The sequence below is a fragment of the Dendrobates tinctorius genome, unplaced genomic scaffold (genome assembly GCF_039654945.1).
Source record: "Dendrobates tinctorius isolate UK_male_01 unplaced genomic scaffold, ASM3965494v1 ptg000211l, whole genome shotgun sequence".
In the NCBI taxonomy this organism is placed as follows: domain Eukaryota; kingdom Metazoa; phylum Chordata; class Amphibia; order Anura; family Dendrobatidae; genus Dendrobates; species Dendrobates tinctorius.
In genome coordinates this window covers 26017086-26033495 of record NW_027361878.1, presented here as the reverse complement: position 1 = coordinate 26033495, position 16410 = coordinate 26017086, and the positions used below count along the sequence as shown (strand labels likewise).

Sequence of the window (16410 nt, the reverse complement as noted above, 5' to 3'; positions counted from 1 at the left end):
AGCACACCCCAGCAGGGAATGGCAGAAATCCAGAAAAACAAAGCAAAACAAAGTCAAAGCACAAATGCAAAAAGCCGAGCAGAAAACTTAGCTTTAGAAGAGCAGGAATTCAGACTGGTCTTCAAGGATCCCACAGAGAAATCACCCGCAGGGCAGAAGGGCGTCGGCAGCCTTATATCCAGTCAGTAACTCCACTCAGCCAGTCATCATCAGGCTCAGGTGTTTGATAATCAGGCTCACTACCTTTCTTTACCAGAAGAGGGAGTTCCTTGGGCCTCAGTAGTGAAGGGGAAAATGAACTCACAACAGGCTACTAAAGGTAACATCCTCACCTGTGACCTGTTTGCTTGTAATCAGTGTGTGTTCATAAAATTTGAGTGAGTTCCTGGGATCCAGACAGACTCTTGCATCTTTCATCCAGCCACTGACGTTTCTGGATTGTGAGTCATGGGGAAAGCAAAATAATTGCCACCAGATCTATGGGAAAAGGTAGTTGAACTGTATAAAACAGGAAAGGGATACAAAAAGATATCCAAGGAATTGATAATGCCAGTCAGCAGCAAACTGTGATTAACAAATGGAAAATCAGGGGCTCTGTGAAAACAAAACCGCGGTCAGGTAGACCAGCAAAAATTTTGTCTACAACTTCCAGGAAAATTGTTCAGGATGCAAAGAAAAACCACAAATTACATCAGCTGAAATACTGGACTCTCTGAAAACTGGCGTTGTGGCTGTTTCAAGATGCACAACAAGGAGGCACTTGAAGAAAAGTGGGCTGCATGGTCGAGTCCCTGAAGAAAGCCATTACAACAACTACAATACGCAAAACAGCACAGAGACAAGTCTCAAAACTTCTGGAACAAGGTAATTTGGAGTGATAAGACCAAAATTGAACTTTTTGGTCACAACCATAAACGTTACATTTGGAGAGGTCAACAAGGCCTATGATGAAAGGAACACCATTCCTACTGTAAACAATGGAGGTGGATCGCTGATGTTTTGGGGATGTGTAAGCTACAAAGGCACAGGGAACTTGGTAAAGCTGAAGGAAAGATTTATGCAGCACCTTATCAGCAAATACGGGAGGCAAATTTGCACTCAACAGCCCAGAAGCTGTACATGGGACGTACTTTGACATTCCAACATGGTAACGATCCAAAACACAAGGCCAAGTCAAACTGTCGTTGGCTACAGCAGAACAAAAGTGAAGGTTCTGGAGTGTCCATCTCAGTCTCCTGACCTCAATATCATTGAGCCACTCAGGGGAGATCTCAAGCGCTCAATTCATTGGGGGACATTACTACATAATAGGAGAGGGGATAAAACTTGCATGTCCTTATAGGAATTATAATGATACAAGGGCCCAAACATCTGCCCAATGTTTGGGAGAGGGAGTTTTGCCATTGGACTCTAGTTCCGCCACTGATTGCCACAGGTTGTGAGACCTCTATAATGGAGTTACTGTATGGCGGTGGCGGTATAGATTACTGTGGACCTCTATAATGGAGTTCCTGTATGGTGATCCATGGTTTCTGTGCACTCCAGTCTACATGAAGAGTTCGCTGGAGTACGAAGCGCCAATTCGGATCAAACATGGGATTTTTAACAAATTTGTTGCATCTTTCATCTGCCGTGCGTCACCGCAACAAAAGTCCTGCAGTCACCGCCGTAGTTTATGACACTTACGTGGCACCGACTCTTCAAAATGACAACGGAGCTGTCAGAGACTGGTGTAAACACAGCAGAAGTCAGGTTCTTCAAAACTGATTGATGAACTGAGGCGAATGTGTAATTTTTGCTATATAAAAAAACAAATGGTAAACTGAAACCAACTTATACCAAATGCAAAAAAAAAAAAAAAAAGATACTAAAGTTTTCAAAAAATTTTAATGGGCAATTTTTGATATTTATGCTGTGATTGAGTGGGTCCTCGCACTGTCAGTGATGGACCACCAATACCCAGACTGCACATGTGCTCAGTGATAGTCTGTCTGCACTGCAGCCTGCACATGCGCTCAGTGACAGGCTGTCTATACTGCAGACACAACCTGCACATGCGCTCAGTGATGGTCTGTCTACATTACAGCTGCACTTGCGCTCAGTGATGGGCTGTCTACATTGCAGCTGCACTTGCGCTCAGTGATGGGCTGTCTACATTGCAGCTGCACTTGCGCTCAGTGATGGGCTGTCTACATTGCAGCTGCACTTGCGCTCAGTGATGGGCTGTCTACATTGCAGCTGCACTTGCGCTCAGTGATGGGCTGTCTACATTGCAGCTGCACTTGCGCTCAGTGATGGGCTGTCTACATTGCAGCTGCACTTGCGCTCAGTGATGGGCTGTCTACACTGCAGCTGCACATGGGTTCAGTGATGGGCTGTCTACATTGCAGCTGCACATGCGCTCAGTGAAGGGCTGTCTACATTGCAGCTGCACTTGTGCTCAGTGATGGGCTGTCTACACTGCGGCTGCACATGTGCTCAGTGATAGGCTGTCTACACTGCGGCTGCACATGCGCTCAGTGATGGGCTGTCTACACTGCAGCTGCACTTGCGCTTAGTGATGGGCTGTCTACACTGCAGCTGCACTTGTGCTCAGTGATGGGCTGTCTACACTGCGGCTGCACATGTGCTCAGTGATGGGCTGTCTACACTGCAGCTGCACTTGCGCTCAGTGATGGGCTGTCAGTGATGGGCTGTCTACACTGCGGCTGCACATGCGCACAGTGATGGGCTGTCTACACTGCAGCTGCACTTGCGCTCAGTGATGGGCTGTCTACACTGCAGCTGCACTTGCGCTCAGTGATGGGCTGTCTACACTGCAGCTGCACTTGCGCTCAGTGATGGGCTGTCTACACTGCAGCTGCACTTGCGCTCAGTGATGGGCTGTCTACACTGCAGCTGCACTTGCGCTCAGTGATGGGCTGTCTACACTGCAGCTGCACTTGCGCTCAGTGATGGGCTGTCTACACTGCAGCTGCACTTGCGCTCAGTGATGGGCTGTCTACACTGCAGCTGCACTTGCGCTCAGTGATGGGCTGTCTACACTGCAGCTGCACTTGCGCTCAGCGACGGGCTGTCTACACTGCAGCTGCACTTGCGCTCAGCGACGGGCCGTCTACACTGCAGCTGCACTTGCCCTCAGCGACGGGCCGTCTACACTGCTGCTGCACTTGCCCTCAGTGACGGGCCGTCTACACTGCTGCTGCACTTGCCCTCAGTGACGGGCCGTCTACACTGCAGCTGCATTGCGCTCAGTGACGGGCCGTCTACACTGCAGCTGCACTTGCCCTCAGTGACGGGCCGTCTACACTGCAGCTGCACTTGCCCTCAGTGACGGGCCGTCTACACTGCAGCTGCATTGCGCTCAGTGACGGGCCGTCTACACTGCAGCTGCATTGCGCTCAGCGACGGGCCGTCTACACTGCAGCTGCACTTGCGCTCAGCGACGGGCCGTCTACACTGCAGCTGCACTTGCGCTCAGCGACGGGCCGTCTACACTGCAGCTGCACTTGCGCTCAGCGACGGGCCGTCTACACTGCAGCTGCACTTGCGCTCAGCGACGGGCCGTCTACACTGCAGCTGCACTTGCGCTCAGCGACGGGCCGTCTACACTGCAGCTGCACTTGCGCTCAGCGACGGGCCGTCTACACGGCAGCTGCACTTGCGCTCAGCGACGGGCCGTCTACACGGCAGCTGCACTTGCGCTCAGCGACGGGCCGTCTACACGGCAGCTGCACTTGCGCTCAGCGACGGGCCGTCTACACGGCAGCTGCACTTGCGCTCAGCGACGGGCCGTCTACACTGCAGCTGCACTTGCCCTCAGCGACGGGCCGTCTACACTGCAGCTGCACTTGCGCTCAGCGACGGGCCGTCTACACTGCAGCTGCACTTGCGCTCAGCGACGGGCCGTCTACACTGCAGCTGCACTTGCGCTCAGCGACGGGCCGTCTACACTGCAGCTGCACTTGCCCTCAGCGACGGGCCGTCTACACTGCTGCTGCACTTGCCCTCAGTGACGGGCCGTCTACACTGCTGCTGCACTTGCCCTCAGTGACGGGCCGTCTACACTGCAGCTGCATTGCGCTCAGTGACGGGCCGTCTACACTGCAGCTGCACTTGCCCTCAGTGACGGGCCGTCTACACTGCAGCTGCACTTGCCCTCAGTGACGGGCCGTCTACACTGCAGCTGCACTTGCCCTCAGTGACGGGCCGTCTACACTGCAGCTGCACTTGCCCTCAGCGACGGGCCGTCTACACTGCAGCTGCACTTGCGCTCAGCGACGGGCCGTCTACACTGCAGCTGCACTTGCGCTCAGCGACGGGCCGTCTACACTGCAGCTGCACTTGCGCTCAGCGACGGGCCGTCTACACTGCAGCTGCACTTGCGCTCAGCGACGGGCCGTCTACACTGCAGCTGCACTTGCCCTCAGCGACGGGCCGTCTACACTGCAGCTGCACTTGCCCTCAGCGACGGGCCGTCTACACTGCAGCTGCACTTGCCCTCAGCGACGGGCCGTCTACACTGCAGCTGCACTTGCCCTCAGTGACGGGCCGTCTACACTGCAGCTGCATTGCGCTCAGCGACGGGCCGTCTACACTGCAGCTGCACTTGCCCTCAGTGACGGGCCGTCTACACTGCAGCTGCACTTGCCCTCAGTGACGGGCCGTCTACACTGCAGCTGCATTGCGCTCAGTGACGGGCCGTCTACACCGCAGCTGCATTGCGCTCAGTGACGGGCCGTCTACACTGCAGCTGCACTTGCCCTCAGTGACGGGCCGTCTACACTGCAGCTGCACTTGCCCTCAGTGACGGGCCGTCTACACTGCAGCTGCACTTGCCCTCAGTGACGGGCCGTCTACACTGCAGCTGCATTGCCCTCAGTGACGGGCCGTCTACACCGCAGCTGCATTGCGCTCAGTGACGGGCCGTCTACACCGCAGCTGCATTGCGCTCAGTGACGGGCCGTCTACACTGCAGCTGCATTGCGCTCAGTGACGGGCCGTCTACACCGCAGCTGCATTGCGCTCAGTGACGGGCCGTCTACACCGCAGCTGCATTGCGCTCAGTGACGGGCCGTCTACACCGCAGCTGCATTGCGCTCAGTGACGGGCCGTCTACACCGCAGCTGCATTGCGCTCAGTGATGGGCCGTCTACACTGCAGCTGCACTTGCCCTCAGTGACGGGCCGTCTACACTGCAGCTGCATTGCGCTCAGTGACGGGCCGTCTACACCGCAGCTGCATTGCGCTCAGTGACGGGCCGTCTACACCGCAGCTGCATTGCGCTCAGTGACGGGCCGTCTACACCGCAGCTGCATTGCGCTCAGTGATGGGCCGTCTACACTGCAGCTGCACTTGCCCTCAGTGACGGGCCGTCTACACTGCAGCTGCATTGCGCTCAGTGACGGGCCGTCTACACCGCAGCTGCATTGCGCTCAGTGACGGGCCGTCTACACCGCAGCTGCATTGCGCTCAGTGACGGGCCGTCTACACCGCAGCTGCATTGCGCTCAGTGACGGGCCGTCTACACCGCAGCTGCATTGCGCTCAGTGATGGGCCGTCTACACTGCAGCTGCATTGCCCTCAGTGATGGGCCGTCTACACTGCAGCTGCACTTGCCCTCAGTGACGGGCCGTCTACACTGCAGCTGCATTGCCCTCAGTGACGGGCCGTCTACACTGCAGCTGCATTGCCCTCAGTGATGGGCCGTCTACACTGCAGCTGCACTTGCCCTCAGTGACGGGCCGTCTACACTGCAGCTGCATTGCCCTCAGTGATGGGCCGTCTACACTGCAGCTGCATTGCCCTCAGTGACGGGCCGTCTACACTGCAGCTGCATTGCCCTCAGTGACGGGCCGTCTACACTGCAGCTGCATTGCCCTCAGTGACGGGCCGTCTACACTGCAGCTGCACTTGCCCTCAGTGACGGGCCGTCTACACTGCAGCTGCACTTGCCCTCAGTGATGGGCCGTCTACACTGCAGCTGCATTGCCCTCAGTGACGGGCCGTCTACACTGCAGCTGCATTGCCCTCAGTGATGGGCCGTCTACACTGCAGCTGCACTTGCCCTCAGTGACGGGCCGTCTACACTGCAGCTGCACTTGCGCTCAGTGACGGGCCGTCTACACTGCAGCTGCACTTGCCCTCAGTGACGGGCCGTCTACACTGCAGCTGCACTTGCCCTCAGTGACGGGCCGTCTACACTGCAGCTGCATTGCGCTCAGTGACGGGCCGTCTACACTGCAGCTGCATTGCGCTCAGTGACGGGCCGTCTACACTGCACCCGCGCCTCCAGTAAACATCATTTACTCGAGTTGTCATTATAAGCCACGTGATTGTAACGCATCAATCTGATTGGCTATCAAGGCTAACCAACGGCCGATGTCGAGCACTTTCGGTTATTTCCGTAAACCGTCTTCGTGTATGTTCGGAGCTGCCCGCCGGAAGTGATACTTTCAACCAGCTCTTCTTATTTGCTGTCCGGAAGTCCTTCCCTCTCCTTCTTCTTCTTACCGGAAGTATCCCCCCTTCTATCCCCGCCCCCACCACGGGCACCGGAAGCACACTCGGCGCCCCGAGTTATTGTGCGCGGGAGAGCGAGAGATGGCGGCGAATATGTACCGGGTGGGCGGTGAGTGCCGGGTCCTCAGCCCTCGGCTACTGTGGGGAGGGCTGTGTGCTGCTCGTCCATGCTCCTGTCGGCTGTAATGGAGTGCGGGCCGCGGTGACCGGCCACAGGCCTCCGTGCTGCCTGCTCCCCTCACTGTGCTTCCTGCCCGGCCTGCAGGGGGCGCACGAGGCATGTTGTGTCCCTGTACGACCCCCGGGGGTCTCCCTTCTAGCAGTGGGTGATGTTCTGGAATCTTCTGTATGTGAATGGGCTGATTTCTGTCCGGGGCATTTTATCTCTTTAACGCCCCCAGTTTCTGGTCCCGGTTCTGTTCTGATTCATCTCCACAATATGGAAAAATCAGCAAAATCTGCGTCTGCGGAATGTTCCCCCTTCCAAACTTGCAATCGGATTTACATCCCTTTTATAAGGAGTCTTTCTATTTTTTTTTTGGTGTCTGAGAACCTCTTCCCATTTAAAACAACAAAAAAGGGCTTTACTCACCATCCCCAGGTCCAGCACTGAGCTGTCAGAATAGATGGCGTGAGCTGCTGAACTCAGCGATTGCCTGCAGCACAGTCTCCTTGGCAATAACCGACTCCAGGAGCAGCATTGGTGACTCGGCAGCGGACCCAGAGTGGACGAGGAAAGCACAGTTTTAGTAGAAAACCCCTTTAAGGCTGTGTGCCCACGTTAGCATTTTAAACCGTTCAAAAAAAACGGACTCCTTCCCAGAAACCGCGCGTTTTTGATGCGTTTTCTGGAAACATTGGAAACAGCTAAAAACGCGGACCTATGCGGAAAAGAATGGACATGCTGCGTTTTTAGCCGCTAAGCGTTTTCTGAGCGGAAAAAACCGCATGCATTGGCACAAAAAGGCCAAAATGCATTAAATTGAATGGGAAGCTTATTTTAAGGCTAAGTGCACATGTACCGGAACTCTCGCGGAAATTACCGCGAGAATTCCGGAATTCCATTCAGCGGGAAAATCGCATTTTAAACTCCTGCGATTTTCCCGCGGAAAAACTAGCATTTTGCAAGCGTATTTAGCTTGCAAAATGCTAGCGTTTTCCAAGCGATCTGTAGCATCGCTTGGAGAACTGATTGACAGGTTGGTCACACTCATCAAACAGTGTTTGACGAGTGTGACCAACTTTTTACTTCTGAGGCTGGCTATGCGGCATCAGTAGTAAATGATAGAATGTAAAAAAAAAAATGGTGTTAATCCTACCTTCTGACGTCCCGCGCATCCGTTCCCAGTAATCCTTTGCGAAAATGCCCGCGATGAAGTCCGTTCTCGCGGGATCACGATGTCTCGCGGTAATTCGCGATCCCGCGAGAACGGACGCCATCGCGGGCATTTTCGCAAAGGCTTACTGGGAACGGGAGCGTGAAGAGAGGCGGGAATGCTGCGCGGGACGCCGGAAGGTGAGAATAACAATATTTTTTATTTTAAATTCTATTTTTTACAGGGATATGGTACCCAAAGCCCGGAGGACAGTCTCCTCTCCTCCGGACCGTGGGTACCATCCGCAATTGTTCTGCTTACTTTCCGCATGGTGTGCACAGCCACATGCGGGAAGTAAGTGGAACAATGCATTCCTATGGGTGCAGGATCGCCGCGATTCCGCAAATTAATGAGCATGCTGCGTTTTTTACCGCGAAGCGATTCCGCCGCGGTAAAAACCGCAGCATTAGCACAGCATTGCGGAATCCCATAGGAATGCATGGGATGCTTATTTTTCGCGGCAAAATAGCGCGGTTAAAACCGCCGCGAAAACGCAAAAAAAACGCCACGTGTGAACTCAGCCTAAGCGTTTCTGAAGCGTCTGATCTGGCACAACCGCTTCAAAAACGCTAAAAAAAACCCTCAACGTGGGCACACAGCCTCAATGTCCGATGACATGTATAGCTGTCATGTAATTGGGTGCCAGGCCCACTCCACACAGGGCGGGTGCCTGCTATGGTCTACAATCTGCTCTAACAATAGTGATCGGAGCCCACCATGGGAGACTAAAGGTGAACTGAAGAAACAAAACTATTCACCTCTCCTTCTTTAAAACTAAAGGGGGGGGGGGGAGAATATTAGCATATTCAGAAGAGCTATTTCCATAAGTCAGATAAAAATATAAAGTTATTTAAAGCGTAGCCGTCACTTTAATTTCTAATTAATCAATAGTACACATAAAAGTAAGCGACTTTATAATAGATCTTAGAGAAATCTGCTTAATTACCTTCCGGAATTGATCAAAATTCAAATCTGTATTCAGGGAAGACTTTCCAAATACTGCTGCTGATGAGTTTCTGTATAGATGGCTCCTCTTCTTCTCTATAGAATTTCATCAGCACCAACTGTCATCTCGTATCTCAGTAATGTAGAAATCTGTATTGACTGAAGACACATTTTACCTGAGAATGAAAAGATCAGTTCCAGGAATAGGAAGAAGCAGAGTTAGTTCTCTGATAACATATATTACAAAGTTTCTAATTTTCATGTGTACTATTAAATTATGAAATAGAGGAACCATCTGCTTCATTTTTAACTTATAAAGCCCCCGTTACACACTGCGATATCGCTAGCAATATCGCTGTAAAGTCACCGATTTTGTGCCGTAGCAGCGATATCGCTACATGTGATACTTACCTCTGACCGGCTCCCCTGCTGCTCATCGCTTGTTGCGCGAGAACGTCCTGGACCATTTCTCATCAGCTTCCTGCTGTGACGACGCGTGGACGCGGGCGGGAGGACGTCAGGGTCGCTGCGTCTGACAGGTAAGTAGCGACCCCAGCGATGTCGCTGGTGAGATCTGCCTGTGTGGCAGCTCACTAGCGACCACTTAGCGATGTACCAGGGATCCATATCATTGTCGGGATCGCTGGTGCATCGCTATGTGTAACGGTACCCTAAGGGTAAACAGAAAAAGAATACCGCGAAACGCCGGGGATTACTTTTTGTAGGTAACTCGCTCTAAATTTAGTTTTTAAAACTTTTTTTTATTATACCTGAAGATAATTGTGATTCAAAATTACAGCACGCCACGCCAGGAAAAAAAAGCACAGCTCCAGAGGAAAAAAAAAAAGTTATGGGTCTGTGTAAATGATGACACAAACCAATTTCTTCTTCCAAGGAGTTGCCCAGGCTTGGGGCTCAAGTGTGCTGCAAGTCACTGTACATGACTGCAGACTTGTGAATCCTCCCAGCATGCACAGTGCGCGCTGCGAGGATTCTCCAGCTCCGGCAGGTGTGTGAATACACTTGCCGAATAGATGGGCACCAACGTAGCCAGTAAAAGTGTATTGAGCGAGGCCGGACATGTCTAGTTGGAATGTGACCGGAACTATGCAAATCGCATACCTGTGATGACATGATTCTTGGCATCCATGACTCTTGATAATTGTAAACTGCCCAGTTACTATGGGGTTAAAGGTGTTTTGGAGGTTTTCAGAAATAAAAAATGTGTTATTCGAGTATCTCGGGCGTGCTCGAGTAATAAGATTGAGTCCCTGCGGCTGATAAGACGGCGGTAACACATGCAGGGATTACCTATCAGCTGCGAGACATGCAGCCACGGGGACTCGAACATAATATTTGAGAAGGCTGAAGACACTCGGTCAGCACCCGGGCATGCTCATATAACACTCCTTATCTGAGCACATTCGCTCATTGTCACTAATTGCCCTTTAACTCTTCCACCGTTTCATCTATCATTCACATGACCTCTGCAGTCAATCATTGGCCTGTGCGGTGATTGCATGTGACTGCTGAGATCAGTGATCGGCTGCAGGTGGTTATGTGAATGATGGAACGGGCATCACCAGAACAGCGATCACCAGAACAGCGATTGGGAATTCAAGGGCTAAATAATTAAAGGGATCCTGCTTAAGTTGCAGACCTTTTAGAAATGTGCTTTTATTCTGCAGCGATGCATATGGTAATGAGGCAGAACTAGTCCGGGGGAACCCTCTTACCCCAGTTTTGTCCCGGCTCACATCACCTCCAATCACACCTCCTACATTGTGGTTGGGCTGATCTGGAGCTGTCAGTCATGACCAGGGAGGCGTGATTAGATGACACATTCGAGGGACAACACTCCAGATTAGTTCCACCTTGTTAGCATATATAACACTGATGAATAAAAGCCTGCAACCTAAGCAAGCACATAGACACCATAGCAGAATAAAGGGATTGACCGGCATGACACTTCAGTTGCGATTAAGAACAGTCAGGATCTCTTTAAAGGGGGTTATTTCTTTATTTTATCACATTCTTGGACAAATTATTATTTTTTTTTTAAAGATTTCCGGAAACCCCCTTTATAATCCACACAGCACGGTAATTTACATGGATGAAAAAATGGCAGGAAGTATAATAATCTGCTGTACACTGCACAGAATTCACAACATTTCCTTACTACTATTTTAATGCAACATTGCTAGAAAGTATACAATTAGAAGCTGCTACACACAGAAGCAAACATTGGAGCGCTGCTTTCAATGAGTCTGATCATGTAGAGTCAGAGCTGTGGATTGGGCAGAATAACGGTGGCTCAGTGGTTAGCACTGCAGCCTTGCCACTCTGGGGTCCTGGGTGCAAATCCCACCAAGGACGACATCTGCAAGGAGTTTGTATGTTGTTTGATGATCGTTTTTGGCAGGACGTCGTGCAGTGTAAACTGGCCTTGCGTTGCTGAGCACGATGGTCACTGAGCGATCTACTGTAGTATAGATGTCTCAATGTGCATCGTTTGCATTGGTATGTAAACAGGAATTGAGTGATCAGTAATTGTGTTGCTGTTCGGTCCATTTAGACCAGTGTTTCCTAAAAGCCAGTCTCCAAGGCCCCGAACGGTCATGTTTTCAGGATTTCCTTAGTATTGCACAGGTGTGAGAATTCCTGATGCATCCACGACACGACCTGTTGGGGGAGCAGTGAGGACTGGCGTTTGAGAAACGCTGGTGTAAACGGACATTTATGCTGTGTGGCTACGTTGCGTTTTTTTAAGCGTTTTCGCCGTTGCGGAAACACTTAAAAAACACTAGCAAAACGCATCCCCATGCAATCTTATGGGATTCCGCAGTTGCTGTGCCAATGCTGCGGATTTTTCCACTGCGGAATCGCATAGCGTAAAAATCAGCAGCATGTCCATTGATTTTGCAGAATCGCGGCACTGCCGCCGCCATAGGATTGCATTGAAACGCTCACTTTACGCATGTGGCTATGCCCACCATGCGTAAAGTGAGCGCTTCATGTGCAGATGGTACCCAGGGTCTGGAGGAGAGGAGACTCTGCTCCATGCCCTGGGTACCATATCCCTGTAAAAAATAGAATTGCATTGCGTGAATGACCTCTGATGATGTCCCGTCGCTAAAAAAGTTTGCAAAATGCTAGGCGGGGAGTTGTGGAAATGCTGCGGACAATTCCGCAGCATTTCTGCAACGTGGGCACATAGCCTTAGGGTATGTGCACACGTTGCGGATTTGGCCCTGTGGATCCGCAGCAGTTTTCCATGCGGTGTACAGTACCATGTAAACCTATGGAAAACCAAATCCGCTGTGCACATGCTGCCGAAAATTCCTCACAGATTTTCTGTGGTTTATTTTCCACAGCGTTCAATCCTCTGTGCGGAATCTGCAGCAGTTTTACACCTCTTCCATTATAGGAATCCGCAGGTGTAAAAACGCAGGCGAAATCCACAGGAAATCTGCACTAAATCCGCAGGTAAAACTCAGGTCATTTTACCTGCGGATTCAGCCAAATCCACAACGTGTGCACATACCCTTAGGGTCTACATGTTATTGTGACTCAGAAAATATGGACACCTCCAGAAAGGAGCACAGTGGACAACCTTTCATACTTTGTACTTCGTTTGCCTCATTAACATAATGAATCCACCGGGGCACTTCCAGATCTTGATTATTAGCGATTCAGATTGAACACCGGGAATAAACACACCGCCGCGCATAGTGGTACCATGACTTTGTGAGTTCCCGCAGGAGACACCCTGAGCTGTCGCTCATAGCATATAGATTAGATGGTTCAAGAAGTTATCCACTCCTGGATAAGGCTGGGTTCATATTGCGTTATGGTGCTGCTTTGAACTCGTCCGTTACATAGTGGCATTAACGCACCCATAGACTGCCATAATGTAGCGCATCACTAACGCATGTCATAATCGGCATGCGTTAGCGATGTGCCGTCATTCTGTGATGGACCCTCGGACGCGGTCTGCAGCGTTCGAGGGTCCGTCACCGCTAGCACAGATAGAGCATCTGCGCTAGCGCGATCGTATAACGCGATCATAAATAAGGAGTTGCGCTAGCGCAGTCCATTTAACGCATGCTTTGAATGGACTGCTCTAATGCAATATGAACCTAGCCTAACACCTTTGTAACTGCTAAAGATACCAACTCCAACAGAACAGTCTCTGACTGTCTACAGTGGTTTTTTGACAGTGTAAAGACAGTGCAAACATTGTCGAAATGGCACTGGTCCGGGAGGCAAGTGTTTTTTGTATTTTATGTGGGGTACTTTAGCAATTAAGAATGCTTTGTCTTTTAGTGGACAACTTGAAAAAAATAATGAAAGGATTTTCTTATGGGAAGAAGCCTGAACGTACAGACATGGTGTGTGCCTAAGAACGACTTTGCCCGACTTGTAGATACGGCTTTGTTCACACTTACGATGACTGTGGTATTAGTTTTGTTGTTGCACCATTTTTCTTAAAATGTTTGTTTACAGTATTCTGTAGTAAAGTCTGGTGGCGGATCTTGGTGGTCTACAGGTGCACCTCTGCTGCACAGATGTAACACATGTCCAAGGATGTTGCTTTTCTATTGCACTTATTTTTATGGCATATCTATAGGATCTGCAGCTGTTAAAAGGCTAATCTCTCTGAGTTCAGGTCAGAGGTGACCACACGCGCTTGGTTACCCCTATGATGGTGATAGCGGTGCACTAGGGGGACATAAACTGCTCCTATATCTCTTGTAGATGAGGGGCATGGATTCTGTGCGGTGCACCTGAGACCTCTTTATTCTCAGAGGTGTTATAGGCGTCTATTACAGGGACATGGAATATGTACTGCTATATGAGCGCAGGATTTGTGCAGACTGCCTAGTAAAATAAGTAAGGGTGGATCCACAACCTGATCCTTGGATGCTCCGGATGTGTTTTCTGTGAATCTTAGTCTCTGTAAGGGTGGCTTCACATTAGCGTTCTTGTCCGCAGCGTTTGCGGCGCATCCATGCGTCATGCGCCCCTATCTTTAACATGGGGGGCGCATGGTCTTGCATTTGCACACGTTCGTATGCGTTTTCGTGCGCATGCGTTTTTTTAGTCGTGTGCACCTTTGCACTCCAGACGCAACATGTTGCATGTTTGGGTGCGCTGAAATTTGTCAAAAAAAGCTTGCGCACGGAATGCGACAAACGCATTACAGTCTATTGGAACGCAGGCGTGTGCATGGAAATGCGCATACCTGCGTTTTGATGAACATGCGTTTTTGTCGTAAAAATGTGTGGACACTGGGTTTACCCATAAAGAACAAATGCGCCTAAAAAACGCAAACTCATGCAAAAACGCATGATGCCTTTTTTTGCATGCGCACAATGCGCTGCGCACAAAAGCACTAATGTGAAACCACCCTAATCTGCTGTCGGTAATTCAGTGGTTGTTGCGTCTTTAGTGCAGTTTCAAGAAAACCTGTCATCAAGATTGTATACCGCCAACTAATGGCTCTTTAATCTTACACTTATGTATTCTCACCTGTCCCAGGTTTTTTTTTAACTTTTTTTTTGCAGTCTGTTGCCCTTTAAAAAGTACAGAGAAATGTTTTTTAAAATGGTTTTTTTTTTTTTTTTTTTTTAAATCCGAGCTTCAGATCATATACAAGTATAATGGTTTGTGAAAATAACAGGCCGCGCTCAGAGGGCACCCATGGGTCGTCCATTTGGAGAAGCACACAGTTTTGTTTAGTTTATACAAGAAAATCCCTGATCGTAAAGCGGACAAACTGATGAAAATGAGTTGGGGGTTTTTTCCCACAAAGAAAAAAAAACAAGTGCAAAGTCCGAATGAGGCCTTGTTGTGGGTCCTCTTACTGTGCCTCTGACGTTATACACAGGGTTTTCTTGTTGGACAGCAGGTGCTGTATGTGCAGAGTTATTTGCCCCCCATCAATTGTCCGGGCCCCATTGTTTAGCTAGAGCCCGCAGATTTTGCAGTTCTCCCAACAGTTTGTCTACATACTCGCGCAACTCCCGAGCTCTTCTTGATTTATGGCACTGTATGCGGTAATTGTGGGTTACTGTAAGCAGAGCACAGGAAGTGGTCGGGAGGATCTGCCATCTCCAGCTAAGTAACCACACGCTGCCCATTATTGGCCTGCTCATGTCAGCTTTCCACAGTCATAAATGCAAATTATCATTAGGTGGAATTTAGACTTGTGAATGGGGTCTAGGATATTCAGAACCGTCCTAAGTTGTCTATATGTGCATGTAGGTCATAGGAAGCTGAATAAAACGATACCTTAATATCTGCAGTCACTTGTATTTCACGTCTGGTCAGATTTTGGCCAGGAGTAAGTATATTGCATACTTGCACTCACATGACCGCCTGCTCCTGGTGTCGGAGAATCCTGACAGCGTGCACTGTGCACATTCTAAGGGTGAGTGCACACAGTGCGGATTTTTCTGCGTGGATTTGCAGGTAAAACCGCAGGTAGAATGACCTCCGGTTTACCTGCTGCTTTGTCTGCGGATTCCCCCTGCGTTTTGACACCTGGACTATTATTATTATTATTATTATTTATATAGCGCCATTAATTCCATGGTGCTGTACATGGGAAGGGGGGTTACATACAAAGTTATAGATATCGTTAACAGTAAACAAATTTACAATGACTGGTAAAGAGGGGAGGGGACCCTGTCCTTGCGGACTTACATTCTATGGGATAGTGGGGAAGAGACAATGGAACAGGTGTCAAACCGCTGCGGAATCCGCAGAAAGAATTGAATTGACATGCTGCGGTTTTAAAACCGCAGTAAATCCGCACGGAAAATTCCGCAGCGTGTGCACAGCGGTTTTTAAAATCCATTGTTTGCGGCACTGCAATGGATCCGCAGAGGCAAATCCGCTGCGGATCCGAAACAGAATCCGCACCGTGTGCACATGCCCTGAAGATTGACAAATCTGCAGCCAGTGAAATTTTCGTGCCAAACCCCATTAGCAGCTCATTTGTATCTAAGAAAAGTGTGGATTTCTCTGTAATAAAGTATCGGATTGCGGATATCAAGGTATCATTGTATTCTCCTTCCTCTGACCTACGTGCTCATATAGATGACTTAGGAGGGTTGATCCCACTGACAGATTCCCTTTACAAATCATAATTGTCAGCAGCCCAATGTTCTTTGTAAGCAATCGTACTTTGCGCACGGGAGTGTGACCGGCCTGTCTAAATGGGTCACTTAATGGCAGTATAAATGGGATTTTTGATTTAGTTTCTGTAGTCAATTCTACAATGGATTATAACTGGAAGACGCATGTAAAGAAAAGACAGTGAGACTGATTCATGATGCATTTTAGGCCAGAAAAATGACTAAAGTCACATTTTATTTTTCTTTCCACTAACCGTTTTGAAAGATGCCTGGCTGTGGGGGAAAAAAAGCACATTTGTCGTCACTACTTTGACGCAGATCCTGATGGAATCAAAAGGCTGGGTGGGAAAACTGTTCAAAAAGAAGAAAAACTCCTCAAAAAGAAATTGTTTCCTGTAGCGAGTTTTGAACACACCGTCTGTCTC

At 49.8% G+C, this 16410-nt stretch overlaps 1 protein-coding gene across 1 annotated transcript in view; it reads left to right on the top strand.

Moving 5' to 3' along the window:
• The first annotated feature begins 6475 nt into the window (after nt 1-6475).
• The window catches only part of MTA2 (metastasis associated 1 family member 2), a 33076-nt gene continuing 23141 nt past the window's right edge, over nt 6476-16410 (top strand). The window contains exon 1 of the mRNA XM_073554655.1: nt 6476-6631. Coding sequence (XP_073410756.1) covers nt 6604-6631 — 28 coding nt within the window. The 5' untranslated portion in view covers nt 6476-6603. The remainder of the gene's footprint in view (nt 6632-16410) is intronic.